At 45.3% G+C, this 20,000-nt stretch overlaps 1 protein-coding gene across 1 annotated transcript in view; it reads right to left on the bottom strand.

Moving 5' to 3' along the window:
* The window catches only part of slit2 (slit homolog 2), a 100,257-nt gene that overhangs the window by 14,038 nt on the left and 66,219 nt on the right, over positions 1–20,000 (bottom strand). Inside the window, exons 13-26 of the mRNA XM_083764468.1 lie at positions 18,197–18,347; positions 17,834–17,908; positions 16,702–16,845; positions 16,141–16,284; positions 15,753–15,919; positions 15,378–15,510; positions 13,822–13,890; positions 13,636–13,707; positions 13,228–13,299; positions 9,063–9,134; positions 6,741–6,904; positions 4,095–4,219; positions 3,865–3,962; positions 2,224–2,363 (exon numbers count right to left, since the gene is read on the bottom strand). Of these exons, the coding sequence (XP_083620594.1) occupies positions 2,224–2,363; positions 3,865–3,962; positions 4,095–4,219; positions 6,741–6,904; positions 9,063–9,134; positions 13,228–13,299; positions 13,636–13,707; positions 13,822–13,890; positions 15,378–15,510; positions 15,753–15,919; positions 16,141–16,284; positions 16,702–16,845; positions 17,834–17,908; positions 18,197–18,347 (1,626 nt within the window). The remainder of the gene's footprint in view (positions 1–2,223; positions 2,364–3,864; positions 3,963–4,094; positions 4,220–6,740; positions 6,905–9,062; positions 9,135–13,227; positions 13,300–13,635; positions 13,708–13,821; positions 13,891–15,377; positions 15,511–15,752; positions 15,920–16,140; positions 16,285–16,701; positions 16,846–17,833; positions 17,909–18,196; positions 18,348–20,000) is intronic.

Genomic DNA, 20,000 nt, shown 5'->3' with positions numbered 1-20,000 from the left:
ACAACACCAGTCTCAATCTGGGAATAATTAGCGGGGCGCCCCTCGGATCGATATGGGGACGTGTGTGGAATCGTCAGGCTCGTGCGTGAGTGGAGCGTGTGCACTGTGTATAGACTGTCAGTCTACTATTGTCGTCAGCGCTAAACCCCTTCTTGGCCCTAAACGTCTTTGGGTGTCCATGCTAAACCCCTTATTCCTAAACTACTTTGCCTTTTTTTTTTACTAGTTTGAAAAACTTTTTTGAATAGTTAAAATAGCCGATCTACAAGCTCACAACGTGTCGAAGGCTAGTTGAGCTATTAAAAAAATATTTTCAAAATAGTAAAAAAGTAGTTTAGGGATAAGACGTTTAGCATGGACGAAAATATAGCCCCAAATCTCTTCTGCAAAAATAGCTGATCTACAAGCTCACAACGCGGCACGTACGTTGTGAGCTTGTGGATCAGCTATTTTTTTGCCACCAGAATAGGGACGTTGGGGTTCATGTGGTTAAACATCTGTATAAACATCTCTACCGGCCAAATGTTTTCATAAATCTGGCCCAAGTTAGACAGAAATACATCTCAGTTCTCCATCTGTGCAACACTGTGAAGGGAGCCAGCACTAATTGTTGTTCTTATTAATAATCATCAAAAACCATGCACGCTTTACACCGGCTCCAATCATGGCCGCTCAAATCCACATGTTTGCACGCATCGCACACTTATTCCTCAGTCTGATCGTGCCACGGTTCAGGGCAGCGGTGGAAAAAAAGTACTCAATTGTTTTACTAGTAAAAGCATCAATACTGCAATGTAGAACTACTCCGTCACGTTAGGTAAAAGTCCGGGATTCAAAATGCACTTGAGTAAAAGTACAAAGGTGTTGCCATCGAAATGTACTTCAAAGACCAAAAGTAAAAGTGTTCATTGTGCAGAAATTATGCAGAATGTCTCATTTCAAGTTGAAAAATAGCAGATCTACAAGCTCGAAATGTATACAGTATAGGGCTGAAGTGGTTACTGTATGTTTTGTCATAATAAGCTAAATCTACAAAGTAAATAGTAACTAAAGTTTTCAAATAAATATAGTGGAGTAAAAGTGCAATATCTGTCTCTGAGATGTAAGTGGAGTAGAAGTACTGGAACTTGGAAATACTCAAGTAAAGCGCACAATTGTACTTAAGTACAGTACCTAAGTACAATGTACTTAGTTACTGTCCACCACTGGACACAGAGGACAGATAGGGATGGAGAGGGAGGGGCGTACGGGCAGACAAAGAGTGAGGGAGAGAAGGGAGGGAGACAGAGAGAGAACAGACTAACCTCTCCACCTCTCCACCTCATTGGTAGCAGCTGCAAACCACACAGAAAGGCAGATGGCGACGACGAAGAAGAAGAAAGGAAGAGTGTGAGACAGAGAAATGACAAAGAGCACTAGTACAGAGACAGAGAACACAAGAAGGGCTACGTTGGTTAGCAGTTAGCGGTGATTAGCACGGCACAGAAAGCAGACAAACAAGTAAACCCAGGCTAATGTCACAGCCAGAGGAGCATGTGCTCATTGCACATTGCATGTTTCGATTGTTTGTCTGTGTGTGTGTGTGTGTGCTATGTACTGCAGCACGTACGGTGCTAATAAATGTTGTGTATGTATCCGTTTTCTGGTGTATTCTTGTGTGGTCCAGACGAGGTACTGTACTTCTATTGGTGCGTGGCGTTAGTCCAACGTCCCAATAATTCGACACCCATAAATCCGACTAACCAATATTCTGACCGTAGAGCCCCGTATACTAACCCTATCCCCAAACTGCAGAAGCCACGGGTGAGTCTTGTGCGGCTGTGGCTCAGGAGGTAGAGCAGGTCGTCCAATGGTCCGTGGGTTGGCGGTTCGAATCCCGGCTCCTCTTGTCTACATGTCGAAGTGTCCTTGGGCAAGACACTGAACCCTACATTGCCTCCAGTGGTCGTCACCGTTGGTGTGTGAATGTGGGAAGTGAGGACGCTGGCGTCGACTGTTCGTTCAACGCTTCACCTCCCAATGTATGAATGAATGAACCATTGAGTAAGCACTCTGTGCATAGAAAACGATATAAAAACTGCAATATATTATAATTATCTTAACCGGCCACGTAGTCAGACTAATGGGATGTCAGACTAACGCGGGACCCCCCCTCCTGTGTGTGTGTGTGTGTGTGTGTGTGTGTGTGCGTGCGTGCGTGCGCGTGCGTATGTGTTACGGTACCTGTGTACTCTGGCGAACACATGCAGGTGTAGTTGTTGATACCGTCGATGCATGTGGAGTTGTTCTCGCAGTCGTTGTCTTCACAGTCGTCTACGTTGACCTCACACATGTCGCCCTCGAAGCCCTCCGGACACACACACCTGGTGAGACACACGCCGCCGCCACACACACACACACACACGCACACACACACACACACACACACACACACACAGCGTTAGCATTGTAGCACACTCCGCATCACACTCCGAATTGTGTGTTAGCGTGTACGTACTATGCGGGGAATAAACGTGGAACCCTTTTTTGTATTGTCTGCGGCAAGATTGCTCGTGAACATTGTCTTGTGTCAGTCTCACGCAAACACATGTACATATAGAGCACAATGACACGGACACACTTCTACTGTACCTACACGCACGAACGCACGCACGCACGCACGCACGCACGCAGGCACACACAAACACAAACACACACAAACACACACAGACGCCCGCATACCATCTCATAACAGCAGCGTCAGCTCTGTATTCCCAGTGGAGAGTCATTACTCTGTAAATGCGAACGTGCCTCAACTCTATAACTACTATTCAGGTTTATCACTGCACACGCACGCGCACGCACGCACGCACGCACGCAGTGTATGGGCCTAATAAAGGGCTCTTATGCGGAACGCACTCAGGCAGATTAATATCTCATTATATAGTCAATGACCGTTCTTCACTGTGAATATCTCACCTCCTAGGACAAAGGAAAAGACAGACAGAACGAGGAGAGAGAGACAGGACATGATCAGAGAGAGAGAGAGAGAGAGAGAGAGAGAGAGAGAGAGAGAGAGAGAGAGAGACAGGCAGACTGAGAGACCGAGGGTGAGAATGAAACAAAGACAGACGGCGTGAGAGAGAGAGATTGTGTGTGAGAGAGAGAGAGAGCGATAGAGAGAGAGAGAGTGATAGGCAGACAGACAGAGAGACAGAGAGAGAGGCAGACAATTAAAGATGGCACATGGTGCTAGTGAGTGCTTGTAATCTACAAGGAGAATGTAGACAGGCATTACGTGGGACTTACTGTACTTATTTGCGTGTGGGTGGCGCACTATTGCCGACCTACAAGCTCAAAATACGACAACGGTGCACAACTACTGTAGGTATTAATCAGGTTTTAGTGCCACGTCCACAACATTAAGACTAATAATGATGTTATCAGATGATATAATAGCCGTCATCAGCTCTTATGAAGAGCCAGTATTGCTCCATTGCATGGTCTGATAAAGAGTTGGTGATTATCGGTGGAGAACATTGGAAGCGGGTGCTAATGAAGACATGACTATTCTCTGTCTCACAGGCAGGAATTATGCCTGAACTGGACCACTCCTCATTATCAATACATTACTATTGATTGCACGATCTGACTGACAGCCATGATGGATGACATACTGGGTCCACTGAGCTCTCAAGCTCACTGGCTTTTCTGACACGTGAGCCAATCTGATTTACGGTGTACACGGGTAATTGGACAAAGCCTTCCATGATTCACGAACAAAAGCGTTTCAAAGAACAGCATGTGTGTGTGTGTGTGTGTGTGTCTGTTGCATAGTAAGTGTGTGTGTGTGTGTGTGTGTGTGTGTGTGTGTGTGTTGCTTACCAGAAGTTGCTCTCCTCTCCTTCTTTCAGGTGGCAGGTGCCAGCGTTCTGACAGGGGTTACTGATACAGGCATGGATGGGCTCACTACAGTCCTGACCCTACAGAGAGAGAGAGATTATCATTATCAACTTCAACAAAGCTTTCCTCAAGGATTAGTTTGAATCTATCCGACTTAAAATGTATTGTCTGTGTGTGTGTGTGTGTGTGTGTGTGTGTGTGTGTGTGTGTACCTTATATCCATAGGGACAGGTGCAGCGGTAGTAGTCTACCGGGTCATTGGTACACGTGCCATCGTTCTTACAAGGGTTCGACAGGCAGGGGTCACATTTCGCCTGGATGGTCACATCCACTGGGCCTGTGTGACACACACACACGCGCACGCACACGCACACACACACACACACACACACACACACACACACACACACACACACACACACACACACACACACACACACACACACACACACACACACACACACATTGCATAAATACATTAGAAAAGCCAAATGCATACATAATTAATCAGAAGGAAGGAAAGACAAGGAATGTGTCTGCGAAAAGTAATCTACTCTGAAATACAGTGAAATTGTTTGTCATTGACACCAGAGGCTAATAATATGCCGTCACTCAACAACAAATATGTAATTTCCACCGAAAAGAATGTTTAAAAAGTGCAAAGCCACAGATAATTAATAATCCTTTCTTGGTTCCATTCTGTTGCAGGGGTTCATTACTTTTAGCTACATGGTTTTTATTGATGCCTAACAATAAAGTTCATTCTGTTGCAGTGGTTCATAGCTTTTAGCTACATGGTTTTTATTGATGCCTAATAATAAAGTGAGAAAGATGTCATACCAAATGCTAATTTAAGATGGTGTGGATGTTCCCAAAAATAATTGTGTTTCTTTAGTTTTGTGTTTCTTTTACAGAGTGGTTCCCAAAGTGGGGTCCGGGGACCACCAGGGGTCCTTGATGGGGTCCCCAGCTAAATGATACTTTGGAACCAAATGGACCCTTATGGGTCTGCAAATTGTACACTAAGAGTTAAATTAACATAGAATTTTACAATATAAATTGGGGGTCCCAGAGAATTTAACGTCATTAAATGGGGGTTCTGAAAACTAATGCATGTCAAACTGCATGGGGGTACTTGAAATTAAACGGGTTGAGAATCACTGCTAGAGCCGTAAAAATCTTCTCTTATGGGGGTCCCTGGCACATCATTTCAAAAGGGGTCTGCAGGCTAATTATTTGTCAATTTGGGGGTCCTTGACATGAAAAGGTTTGGGAACCACTGTTTTACAGTACCTGGACATTGGACAATAAGAACACATTCAGTTTAGCATTCAGGAGCAACACGGTCAGGTTCACAATACCAGGAGACTGTCAGGTTCACAATACCAGGAGACTGTCAGGTTCACAATACCAGGAGACTGTCAGGTTCACAATACCAGGAGACTGTCAGGTTCACAATACCAGGAGACTGTCAGGTTCACAATACCAGGAGACTGTCAGGTTCACAATACCAGGAGACTGTCAGGTTCACAGTATACGATGAGTTCATACCAGCAGCGGAATTCCACTTCCAACGTTCTGAGAAAGTGATGAAGTTCAATGTATTGTATATGGCGAGGAGCGATGGCAGATTCCCCCACAGTGACAGAAGTCAGAAAAATAAGTGGCAGCCGACCAACCAGAGGGGTTCTGAAATAGGAGCGCACTAGGAGGTTCTCAACCAGTGGGCCGCGAGGGAATTGAAAGCGGGCTCCCAAATATTTGTTAAAATACTACGACATTAGTGCTGCTGGCGTGAACTCAGTGTGACACTGTCTGTCAGGGGGAGGACATCAGGACCCACAGGGAAGGAAACAAGGTGCATTCTGGTCCAGGGCAAAAGGTTCAACGAGGATCTGGGGAGGGCACTAATTACGGAGGTTTTTGGAGTATACAGGAATGTGATTGGCTACTGTACCTGGCACCAGAAAACCACACCGCCCCAGGACTTCTACAACGCATCCGTTAGATCAACGTAAAAATACATACAGCACATAAAGCATTTCTTTAATGATAGCTATAGCCAGATAATAGTGGATTATATATTTGTTATATGTTATTTAGGACTCCTCAGCAGAGTGTGTGTATTGGTCGATGGTGCTACAATAGGAACAACAAAAACAACGTGTGGGTGTGTGTATGTGTGTGCGCATGTGTGTGTGTGTGTGTGTGTGTGTGTGTGTGTGTGTGTGTGTGCGCGTGTGAGTGTGTGCATGTTTGCGTGTGTGCGTGCGTGAGTGAATGTACAACATCAGTGTGCGTGACTATTGTGTATTCATGTATTAGACCTTGCAAAGGCCAACATATGTCATTTAGATGTCTATATGTTATGTAGACAGCAGATGCCAGGTCATTATTGATCTGTTTATAGTTTCAATACAGATATTCTACTGTTAGACGGTGCTTAGTTTAATAAGATGGCTTATTAAACCAAGCCATCTAGACGGCTATTTCTATGCATTTGATGTATTACCATGTGTTGTTCTTGCTTACTGTAAATCGCTCTGGACCCATTTTGGGCGGGAACCCCTTTTGGTGTTTCAAACATTATGTTATAATTTAGCTATTGAAAAATAGCAGATCTACAAGCTCATAGCGCGCCACCGAGTGGCGCGCTATGAACTTGTAGGTCTGCTATTTTTGAAAAATCGTTAAAATGTGCCTCAAATCTTTCAGAAAATTGTCATGATTTAGATTCAGGCCTGAATGGGTTAAGAGCGTCCACAAAATGGCCTAAATTTGAAATGCCTAAATTGTAAATTGACGTACAGTACGGTGGTGTGCCGGTGAGAGGGTGCAGGGTGTACTGTACACGCTACCTGAGCAGGTGAACTTCTTGGACGGCGTGGTGAGCAGCAGTTTGTCCGTCATGTCCCCGGGGCCGGCGCAGCGGGCGATGCCCGGCTCCTTGTAGCCGCTCTTCACCCAGTCAGACAGCCACTGCATGTGGCAGTCGCAGTACAGCGGGTTGGCCCCCAGGGCGCTGCATGAGAGGGAGACGGATGGGAAAACAACGGCCAATGAGTTCAACACATGGATTAAAGCAAGATAAAATCTCACGACTGAACAATGTCCTAATGTGTCATTTGTGAAACGGGGTGAAAGGAGCCACCACACACTAGCGCCGTGTGTCCTACACACTTAATATATAATAATATAATAATAATGTCAAAGTTGAAGAAGTTGCAGGAGTTAACGATTGCGGTTCATTAGGGTTTTCTGGAAGACTGAAATAACTAATAACCGAAAATAGGCTATCTACAAGCTTACAACACGTCGCACTGCGATGTGTTGTAAGCTTGTAGATAGCGACTGAGAAGAAGTAGAAAGCTTGTAGATAGCGACTGAGAACTTTAATCAAAGTTCAACAGAAGAGATACAGTACATCCAGGGCTGTCACCAATTACTCATTTAAGATTCTCTCGTTTTTGGCACAGAACGTCAAAATATATGGATTACATTTTTTTTCTGTTTGCCTCGTAATCAAAAATGCTCAGGGCAGACAAATAACTGAAAAATACAAAGAAATTGCTGACATATTCATTAATCTTATACTATAAAGAAATGCGGAAATAGCTGATCTACAAACGTGTCATGACGCGTTGCATGCCATTTAAATGGATGACACTACATACATTATAAATTAGGTAAAAAATACCAAAATAGGTAAAAATATGGTTAGATACAGAAGGAAAAAAGAGGTGTCGCAGACTCAAAGTTCAGACACACAAATCTTCAAATCTAATGTTTGCGTCGGAACTTTGTGTGTACAGCAACCCTATTTTTTATGTATTAACATTATATAGAAAACCTGCTGAGTGAGTAGAGCCAGTGGGCGAGGTAGTACTGTAAGATCTGGAGTGTTCATTTAAAAAACAGACCCCAGTGGACCCATACTGTACGTCAAAAGGAATTATCTAGATGTACAGTATTACTCATGCTGTGAAGAAGGAGATCTTTGATCTCAGTGCGATGCAAACTCCTGAGAGCTGATTTAACTCTAAAGTGCTATATCTTGCGCCTTACCCCTTATCACTAAACTTATTTTCCATTTATTTACTATTGTGAAAAACATTTTAAAATATTTCAAATAGCAAGTTTTAAAATGTTTTTCAAGATACAGACAAACCTCCCTGAATAGACTTTTGCTTCATTGTCATGATAATGTGCTTCCTACTGCTATTCTAGAAAGGGTATAGGCAGACACTTCTTTTTTTTTTTTTTTTTAAGATATTTTTTTGCGGCTTACGCCTTTATTGATTTTTTAAGGGATAGAAAGTAGGCTGACAGGAAACGGGAGAGAGATGGGGGGATGACATGCGGTAAAGGCCGTGTCGGGTCCGGGAGTCGAACCCGCGGCACACCGCGACTGGATCACCAGTCCGGTGCCCAGACCGTTACGCTACGGCCTGGGCCATAGGCAGACACTTCTATCACAAAATATAAAAGAAACGCCTGCACTGCCTTGCTTTCTCTCACATACGTACAGTACGTGTGCGTGTGCATGCGTGTGTGTGTGCGTCATAGACTGTAAAAAATATGGACAAAGCGTTTGCCGGGTCTAACATGAACGTAAAATGAAGCCTGTAATAATATGGTAATTCCTGATGTAAGTCGCCATCTTTCTAGATCCGTTTGGTACCAGCTGGCCATTGGCTGGCTCCGTTTTGGACCAGCTGGCCATTGGCTGCCCAGACAACGAGGCGGGACTTCCCCCCTTCTTCTCCGTTGGTTTTTATTTTGACTCGAGTGGGAGGGGAATCCCGATCATAGACTGTAACGGTAGCCACGCCCCTCAGAACATACGCAATGTTTTCTTTTCTTTATGGTCATTTTTTTAATTAATGGGACCATAATTTTCCAAAAAGAATATTATGACATTAGAAATGAGACTTTAAACTAGTGACTGGAAGAAGAAAGTATTCATGACCATGTTTATTAAGGTAATACAGTCTAGGTGAAGTTGGGCCAAAATACATGGGCCTCTATGGAGCTATGGGGCTTTTTGGGTCCAGTCCAGCGCCACAACAGGCCATTATATGAACTACCGATTTCAAATGAGGCTTCACGAAATATCTGGCTGACTGCGTGCGTGCGTGCGTGCGTGCGTGTGTGCGTGTGTGTGTGTGTGCGCCACTCACAGGTGGGAGAGTGCTGATAGGTCTTTGAAAGCTCCCTCTGGTATCACAGATATATCGTTACCATGGAGAGATCTGAGGAGAGAGCGAGAGAAAAACAGAAGATAAAAAGATGAGAAAGACAGGAGGCTTAGGCAGCAAACGCTAATGCAACATCAACATCAGCTGGTTTATTCAGATAAGTCTGGTTCATTCAAAGGGCCATGCACAAACCCCTAGGATGATTTTTGTAGTTTCAGTTCGGTTCAGGTTAGGAAGTACAGCATGACAGGCTAGTAACGATGTGGTTGCAACTAATAACATTTATAATGGGTGCATAAACGCCCAGAGCCATGGGGAGGAGCACGCCACAGTAGTCAACAGTACATCCATTATTAATTCGCACCAGCATTGTGCAGCCAAATGTAGCGTTAAACTGGAACTGGAAAATAATGCACACACTCAGCCTATAAGTAAGAGTTGTGTTCCATTACTGTCAGTAACCAAGGTATGTTATACCGCTGAACTACTGAACTAGCCTGTTCCGTAGCAACCGTCAAGCTTTATTTAGCTGTGTGTAGAGTGTAGACCACTGTTTCCCAAACAGTGGGTCGCAGTGGCTTTTATGGGTCCCTTTATTTTTGGTTTCCTACATTTAGATTTTAATTATTATTTATTTCAAAACATATTATTTCAGAATAACAATAATTGTCCCGGAAAAACGCCTAATTTCTCTTTTAGGGTTTTGTGAGCATGTACAGTACATACAGTATTGCACCCAAACACCTCGGGGGAGGATGTGTGATGGCCCTCAATAGTCCATCTCTCTGTACTCTTTATAATAAAAACATCCAGATGAGTGAACTGCTTCATCTGCTTTACAAGGTTTTTTCAGAGAAATGAAGCACATTTCAGTATCTCTTCCAGACGTTCGTCATGCACATCACTTTTGATGAATTGAACAATGTGGACCCTGTTGTAAACAAGTGTAATGCTTAATTGGGTCGTCCACTCACAGTTGACAGTCTTTGTATTGAGTTTGTGCTTAAAATGTACTGTAAATTCTACAAACTGTTAATAAATATTTCAATCAATCAATCAAAAACTCATCGGTTAGCCTGGAACTCACCTATGCTTTTTATGGCATAGGCAGCTCCCGGCGGGAGAAACTATGCGCAGCTGCGCGACATGAGACTAATTACTTAGAGCGACAGAGAGAGAGAGGAGTGTGTGTGTGTACATGTGTGCGTGTGTATGTCAATTTTACAAAGGTGCAGACGATCAGAAATCAGCAGAGAGTGAGCAATGTTTGCGCTACTCTATGCCATATTGAAGTGGACTCAGACCCAGACTTTGTTTTCCTCCCTGGAAATAAAAACGTCTGGGTTTCCGAGGCTACTCATCGGTAAACTGTGTACAGTACCCTTAGATCTGGCCATTCAATCAATCATCTTTTAACCAAACATTTTTGCATTATCAAAATAAGGACAAAGAGGTTTTGTTCCCACAATAACATTTGCAGTTCGAGTGTTGTATTGTGGCTTTTGGATCCCATCCTCCCGACACCACTGAATTTAGATCCCATAGCCCTGTGAGTGCCAAGATGGCTGTAGTATCCAACAATTAGACCGATTTCAATTCATATGTCACTTGTTTCAACAAACACACGTGGTGTTCTATCATCAGGAGTAGGCATGTAATGATATATCGTATATCGCGATATATCAATATTATATCCCGACGATATGTATCAACCTTTGCAATGTAGTTAAATCAAAATTGTGAAAAAAGCTTGGGAGGATGGGGGATAAATCATTAAAAAAAAGTTTTTGGTCATTTGTCTGGAAAATGAGTTGAGTGTATTGTTACATGCCTAATCAGGAGGATTTGGTCCGCTGCCTTAGAAGAACACATATTTTTTTTATTCTTTTTGCGCCATGATATCATGTGGATTACTTATAATTATACTCCATGCGTGCACACGAGGCTGTTCAAGCCTCACTTGACTTAAACACTGACGACGAGACACAGCCGGTTTGTGCTAATAGAACGGCTTGAGCCTTAAGTGGGAGCTGACATGAATTCTAACCAGGCCGTCTCAGGTACAGTATAACTAACCAGGTACAGTATAACTAACCAGGTACAGTATAACTAACCAGGTACAGTATAACTAACCAGGCTGTCTCAGGTACAGTATAACTAACCAGGCTGTCTCAGGTACAGTATAACTAACCAGGCTGTCTCAGGTACAGTATAACTAACCAGGTACAGTATAACTAACCAGGTACAGTATAACTAACCAGGCCGTCTCAGGTACAGTATAACTAACCAGGCTGTCTCAGGTACAGTATAACTAACCAGGTACAGTATAACTAACCAGGTACAGTATAACTAACCAGGCTGTCTCAGGTACAGTATAACTAACCAGGCTGTCTCAGGTGCAGTATAACTAACCAGGCTGTCTCAGGTACAGTATAACTAACCAGGTACAGTATAACTAACCAGGTACAGTATAACTAACCAGGCCGTCTCAGGTACAGTATAACTAACCAGGCTGTCTCAGGTACAGTATAACTAACCAGGTACAGTATAACTAACCAGGTACAGTATAACTAACCAGGCCGTCTCAGGTACAGTATAACTAACCAGGCTGTCTCAGGTACAGTATAACTAACCAGGTACAGTATAACTAACCAGGTACAGTATAACTAACCAGGCTGTCTCAGGTACAGTATAACTAACCAGGCTGTCTCAGGTACAGTATAACTAACCAGGCTGTCTCAGGTACAGTATAACTAACCAGGCTGTCTCAGGTACAGTATAACTAACCAGGCTGTCTCAGGTACAGTATAACTAACCAGGCTGTCTCAGGTACAGTATAACTAACCAGGTACAGTATAACTAACCAGGTACAGTATAACTAACCAGGCCGTCTCAGGTACAGTATAACTAACCAGGCTGTCTCAGGTACAGTATAACTAACCAGGTACAGTATAACTAACCAGGTACAGTATAACTAACCAGGCCGTCTCAGGTACAGTATAACTAACCAGGCTGTCTCAGGTACAGTATAACTAACCAGGCTGTCTCAGGTACAGTATAACTAACCAGGTACAGTATAACTAACCAGGCCGTCTCAGGTACAGTATAACTAACCAGGCTGTCTCAGGTACAGTATAACTAACCAGGCTGTCTCAGGTACAGTATAACTAACCAGGCTGTCTCAGGTACAGTATAACTAACCAGGCCGTCTCAGGTACAGTATAACTAACCAGGCTGTCTCAGGTACAGTATAACTAACCAGGCTGTCTCAGGTACAGTATAACTAACCAGGTACAGTATAACTAACCAGGCCGTCTCAGGTACAGTATAACTAACCAGGCTGTCTCAGGTACAGTATAACTAACCAGGCTGTCTCAGGTACAGTATAACTAACCAGGTACAGTATAACTAACCAGGTACAGTATAACTAACCAGGCCGTCTCAGGTACAGTATAACTAACCAGGCTGTCTCAGGTACAGTATAACTAACCAGGTACAGTATAACTAACCAGGTACAGTATAACTAACCAGGCCGTCTCAGGTACAGTATAACTAACCAGGCTGTCTCAGGTACAGTATAACTAACCAGGCTGTCTCAGGTACAGTATAACTAACCAGGCCGTCTCAGGTACAGTATAACTAACCAGGCTGTCTCAGGTACAGTATAACTAACCAGGCTGTCTCAGGTACAGTATAACTAACCAGGCTGTCTCAGGTACAGTATAACTAACCAGGCCGTCTCAGGTACAGTATAACTAACCAGGCTGTCTCAGGTACAGTATAACTAACCAGGCTGTCTCAGGTACAGTATAACTAACCAGGCTGTCTCAGGTACAGTATAACTAACCAGGTACAGTATAACTAACCAGGTACAGTATAACTAACCAGGTACAGTATAACTAACCAGGTACAGTATAACTAACCAGGCTGTCTCAGGTACAGTATAACTAACCAGGTACAGTATAACTAACCAGGTACAGTATAACTAACCAGGCTGTCTCAGGTACAGTATAACTAACCAGGCTGTCTCAGGTACAGTATAACTAACCAGGCCGTCTCAGGTACAGTATAAGCACAGATTGAATTAGCGACGTTAATGGAATGCCTTCCTGTCCATACAGATACACAGTATATACTTTATACTCACAGTAGACGCAGTGACTTGAGTCCATCAAAGGCCCTCACCGGTATACAGCGGAGACGGTTGTAGCTCAGGATTCTTCACACACAAACACACAGATTAAATTGGGACAAATTATGGATTAATTCAATATTTCCAAATGCAGCCAGGCTTTTCAGAACACAGCGATGTTTTTAGTTTATTGAACACTAATAAGTGGTAGTTGAACACTGCGCCAACAAAATGCACACACAACCCAGTCATCCTAATGTAATACGCACGCACGCACACACGCACGCACGCACGCACGCACGCACGCACGCACGCACGCACGCACGCACGCACACACACACACACACACACACACACACACACACACACACACACACACACACACACACACAGGACTCAGGACTAATGTAAAGGCGCACTCACAGGGTAAGTAGCTCGGACATGTTACTCAGGCTGTTGTTGGACAACGTGCTGATCTGGTTGTTACTCAAATCACTGCAAAAAGGAGATCACAACAAACAACATAAAACACACACACAGGTGTGTGTGTGTGCGTGCGTGCGTGCGTGCATGCGTGCGTGTGCTTGGCTCTACGTGGGCGGGACTTACATGAGTGTCAAGTGCTTGTAATCGGAGAGGTCCACAGGCACCTGAGTGAAGTGGTTACCATCCAGATACCTAGAGACAGACAGACAGACAGACAGACAGACAGACAGACAGACAGACAGACAGACAGACAGACAGACAGACAGACAGACAGACAGACAGACAGACAGACAGACAGACAGACAGACAGACAGACAGACAGACAGACAGACAGACAGACAGACAGACAGACAGACATGGGCGATATGGTTATGAGAGGTTCATTACATTGTACATGCAAAGAGACAGATAGTGTGGAGGATGGGAGGAGAATTGGAAAATAGAGAGAGAGATATCAAGTTATTTCACCATGTAGGAAATACCTCATCTCCAGCAGTGCGAACAGTCATTACTGTTGGAGCCATAATAAACACTGCAGTTTAATATCCCCACAGGCATCCTAATGTACTCCGTTGCACGCACGCTCACACGCACGCACGCACGCACACACACACACATTGCACACTTCTGACATCCTTTGATACATTGCTGTTGTGGCGTGACAGTATTCCATTAATTCAGAGTCACAATTAAGTCTTTATTAATACCGGAGAACCGGGTTCTCGTGTTCCCCCCACAGGAGGAAATTGCAAATGATCTAAAATAATATCTTCCCTATCGAATGACATACATTTTCGGACTAATTCGTTTCTTGATCACAAGGGAAAAGCGTGTGTGTGTGTGCGTGCGTGCGCGCATGCGTGCGTGTTTGTTTGTGTGTGCGCACAAATGAGCTGGCATCTGTTTCTGGTATCAAATCCCTCACACATGCAATATGTGCTGCAGCTAAAACTCATTTGAGCTGCTGATGCGTGTTTCTTCAAATAAATTCAACTCTCAACACAGATCTGGCCTGAATCTAAGACAGGCGGTACCACCCAAAATATAGATTAAAGAAAAATCCAACGTCATGACTTATTTATATTCTCGAGAGAGCATCCTTAACTTTAACATTTTTGCTGAGACGGCAAACATGGTGCCACAGTGCTTGTCATTGAGCTCACTATACCCACGCCCCCCCCACCTACTTATATTGTTCCATAAATAGTGCCGGAGTTTATTAACGTTCACGGGGAGGTGGAGAGGCGCTAAGCTAACTCTGCCAGCTGGAAGACGCTTCATGCTTCACATTATTTTGTTTCACAACATAGTTCCATTTTGGATCTGTTTCACAACGTACCTCCATCTGGGATCTCTAGAAAAATACTTTTGGCATCTGCCACTTTAACTCATTCAGTGCCACCTGGTGGACACCAGTTTTGGCCCTCGTTGCCACCGAAGCCCATTATAAATAAAAGAAAGAAAATGAAATTCTATTGTGCATGTAATGTGCATATCATCACCTGTACACCAGCTTAGAGGAATTTTCGAAAATATGGATTAATAAAAAAAAGGCGCCATTGGCACTGAAACCGACAATCCAATACTTTGTTTTCAAGAGTGTTGCGCACAAACAACAGTAGCATTACAAAGTTATACAAAACAAAAAACTTCACAGACAGACAGACAGAGGTACGTACAGCTCGGTGGTCTCCTTGGGCAGGCCTTTAGGCAGCGTGGTGAGGCCCTTGTTGCTGCAGCGGACCACCGTGTCCAGACACGAACACTCTGCCGGGCACCGCAGCACCGGAGAGCAGCTGTTGTCATCATTACCTGCATGGAGATGGAGAGAGAGGGAGGGAGGGAGAGGGAGAGAGGTCAACAAAGTGAACACTGCTCTCTGTGCGCTCATAATATACGGCCGCCCACTGAGGACTATATGCTGTGTTCCTTTGGTAAACCCCAGCAGCAGCAGCGCCACTGTCAAAAACCACAGCAAACATGTGCCAGCCACGGAGGCAGACCGGCACACATCTCGTTTGGCGGTATACAAAATGCTAACACGGCTAACTAACCGTCGTCGCAGGCAAAGTCCTGGACGGCCACGTCCTGGATGGGGATCTCCTTCAGGAAGTAAGGACTCTGGCAGCGCGGGTTGCCCGTGACGATGCGCTTCCTCCGCAGCCAATCGCCGAGCCAGGCCAGGTGGCAGTTACAGTTGAATGGGTTGGCCAGCAGGTTGCTATAAGGAACAGAGACATGTGTAGACATTAGACCAGCGGTCCCCAAACTTTATTGGCCAGGCCCCTGTTACCTCCTGACCTATAGCTGACACACCCCCCCCAACACTAAGTCTCGTTGCATTTGGCCGAAAATGATACAATTAAAAAAATCACAGAATGTCTGTGAGACATGCAGCTGCATTATGGTGTTGACATAATGTGATGGTGTGTGCATACTCACAGTGTTGACAGGGAGTGCAGCGTGTCGAAGGCTCCCGGGCTCATGGAGGTGATCTGGTTGTCGTAGAGAGACAACAGACGGACCGAGCTCAACCCCACAAAACTGTCGTTACTCACACAGCTGAGACGATTACTCCTCAGCATCCTACATCACACACATGCACGCACACACACACACACACACACACACACACACACACACACACACACACACACACACACACACACACACACACGTTATATGCTACATGTTCATGTAGTCAATTTACAAGTGTGTGAGTGTAAATGCGTAGGAAACATGTGTGCGTGTGTGTGTGTGTGTGTGTGTGTGTGTGTGCACGTGTGTGAGTGCGTGTGTGACAGTGGGTATCATTGCCACAATGTTTATGTATGAACGCATATTTGCATGCTGCATAGTGCATACATAATTGTCAGAATAATGTGAATGCAATTATGCATACATGTGTTGAGTGGGTGCGTGCGTGCGTGCGTGCGTGTGTGTGTGTGTGTGTGTGCATGCGTGCGTGCGTGGGTGTGTGTGTGTGTGTGCGTGTGTGCTCACAGTGTCCGGAGGCCGCCCAGTCCCTTGAGCATGCGGTGGTGCACGTTCTCCAGCCTGTTGGAGGTCAGAATGAGCTCGTTGACCCCCGTGGCCCCTTCAAACGTCCCCTCCTCGATGTCACTGATGCGGTTGTTGCTCAGGTTACTGTGTGTGTGTGGCAGGGGGGGGGGGACACACAGGGGTAGAGAAGGAGGCAAGGAGAGAATTAGCCCTTCACTAAGTCCCTCCCCAACCCATCCTTGTCCAATAGGCACGTTAGCAGCAAAGAAAGCTTGACCTGCATAGCAACCGTTGCTAAACTATTTGGATTGGCATTGGGCAATCGCTTTTTGGGGTGTGATTTAGTGAAGGGCTAATTGAGACCTGAGGCCAGATTCTACAAATGTCTTCTAAATCCTGACAGTTTTCTGCTAAATCCATATCAGTGGATTGTAAATGACCGCCGACCCCCATCTGAAAATATGTTGTTCCACAAACGGTCAGGCCGCTTGTTCGGTGGGGGGCACTGTGGAGGATCAATTGTACCTCCACATGCGTTACGCCCTCCCTAGTGAGACCCTTCACTGTCAGGTGAAAAGAAGATGGTGGCTTTAGGCCCGGGTATCGGAGGATCTTCATCCTCCCAATGACATATTGTGGGGGTTAGCAGAGTACTCGTAGAGAGGCTGGGGAATTGGGAATTGGCTTACTTATCAAATTGGGACATGAAGATTTTTAATTTTATTAATTTGCCTGGGAAAGGCATGTGTTGCTCAACAACATAGTCTTTTCATTATTTGAGATCTCCGAGAATTCTGTTATTGAACATTTTTAATAAAAATATTTAGAAAATAATATAAAATATTGTATAGCACGTGAGAGAGATGGAGAGAGAAAGATTGAAAACAAATTAAATTGTGTCAAAGGATCGTCTGCCATGTTTAGTTCCCATGAATATGTCCGTGCTTGATGTTACTGCCGAACCATTTTCCACTACACCGCTACTGTAGATTATTTGGTCTTGTTGGAAGCCACTGGATTCCAAGTATGGTGTGAAAATCAACCTTGCTGATCTGACTTAATGACTTGAAACAGTTTGCGAAGTACCGCTGTACGGTTTAAGTGCTATATACTATACTGTATCACAGCTTACATCTTTCTCAGGTGAGGTAGCTTCTTGAAGATTCCTGTAGCTTCCAGCACTGTGAACTCATTGTTGTTCAGTCGCCTGGGAACACGGACGAGAGACACAGACACAGAGAGGAGAGCAACAAAAAAGAGAGAGAGAGAGAGAGAGAGAGAGGGGTTGAGAACAAAGACTGTCATGGCAAGTGAGTGAAAGGCACCAGACCGACGCGTGTATTCATGCAGCATTTCTTTTAAATCACACTTGTGTGAAGTGAGGGGGGCTCTTGTCATATATCATCGTACATGATCACATCACACACTCAGCCAATCAAATGGGTTACACACAGACAGACACACAAAGCTGGGCATAGGAGGGGCTATGACGTACAGTTCGGCGGTGTACTGGGGGAGGTGCTCCGGGATCTTGTTGAGTTTCTGGTTGGAGCAGTCGACGGTGGTGCCCTCGCAGCGGCACTTTTCGGGACACGCCAGGTCGGCGAAGCAGTCGCCTCCCAGCTTGCTGCGGTAGTCCTCTGTACCTGTATGCATATCACACAGCGCACGGTGACACACTGTACCATATACTGTTACCCTCCCAGCTTGCTGCGGTGGTCCTCTGTACCTGTATGCGGCGCACAGTCACAGAGGTGACACACTGTACCGTATAATGTCAGCACTCTTACTGTACTGTACTGTACTGTACTGTACTGTACTGTACTGTACTGTACTGTACTGTACTGTACTGTACTGTACTGTACTGTACTGTACTGTACTGTACTGTACTGTACTGTACTGTACTGTACTGTACTGTACTGTACTGGCTGGGGAGTGACGCACACTCACTGGGGACAACCAGGGGGGGATAATGGGAACATTTTGTGAAGGTATAGCAGGTGGCCAATTATCGTTTGAGAAATTGAGATAGTTGATGAATGATGAATGAATAAAGTTGTAAAGTGTTTTAACGGGAGATTTTAACTGGGAATATATAACGATACGGGTGCAGTAGAAAATGGTATGATGATCTTTTTGCTGTTGGAAAAATAGTGTCGGTTCTTATCGTGTGCACAACTTCACAATGTTACGCATGCTATAATCATGATAACCACACACCCCCCAGTGTGACAAAACAAGAGTAACATCATGGCCACCAAGTGAATATGGTCATGATGTTAGCAAGTTTGTCTCAGTCCTGCCAGGCTAAAAATAAATCAACTGTTAGGATTAGAGTACTTACAATGTGAAAACAGAGAAACACATGCACGCAGACACACACATACACTCACACACATACACTCACCCACACACACACATACACACGCGCACACAGAGGTTGCACAGGTACAAAGCAGGTGGCTGTCTCTTGTGTCTTGGCCGTGCTGCAGGTGTTGTGCAGGGCCGTTTCATGGTGCTTGACAGAACCATGTTCCACTATAGGAACCTGGACGCCACATGGTTAGATCAAGCACAAAGGAACAACCTGCTGGCTGACCGCTAGCTCCTCCAGCGGAACACAGGGACACAGGAGAGAGGAGAGGAGAGGCTACATGGCTCCTGGAGAGGAGAGGAGAGGCTACATGGCTCCTGGAGAGGAGAGGAGAGGAGAGGCTACATGGCTCCTGGAGAGGAGAGGAGAGGAGAGGCTACATGGCTCCTGGAGAGGAGAGGAGAGGAGAGGCTACATGGCTCCTGGAGAGGAGAGGAGAGGCTACATGGCTCCTGGAGAGGAGAGGAGAGGAGAGGAGAGGAGAGGAGAGGAGAGGAGAGGAGAGGAGAGGAGAGGAGAGGAGAGGAGAGGAGAGGAGAGGAGAGGAGAGGAGAGGAGAGGAGAGGAGAGGAGAGGCTACATGGCTCCTGGAGAGGAGAGGAGAGGCTACATGGCTCCTGGAGAGGAGAGGAGAGGAGAGGAGAGGAGAGGAGAGGAGAGGAGAGGAGAGGAGAGGAGAGGAGAGGAGAGGAGAGGAGAGGAGAGGAGAGGAGAGGAGAGGAGAGGAGAGGAGAGGAGAGGAGAGGAGAGGAGAGGAGAGGCTACATGGCTCCTGGAGAGGAGAGGAGAGGAGAGGAGAGGAGAGGAGAGGAGAGGAGAGGAGAGGAGAGGAGAGGAGAGGAGAGGAGAGGAGAGGAGAGGAGAGGAGAGGAGAGGAGAGGAGAGGAGAGGAGAGGAGAGGCTACATGGCTCCTGGAGAGGAGAG

This window comes from Protomyctophum parallelum (genome assembly GCF_964188405.1).
Source record: "Protomyctophum parallelum genome assembly, chromosome: 5".
Lineage (NCBI taxonomy): Eukaryota > Metazoa > Chordata > Actinopteri > Myctophiformes > Myctophidae > Protomyctophum > Protomyctophum parallelum.
The sequence above is the reverse complement of the archived record's forward strand: the minus strand, read 5'-3'. Positions and strand labels throughout refer to the sequence as shown.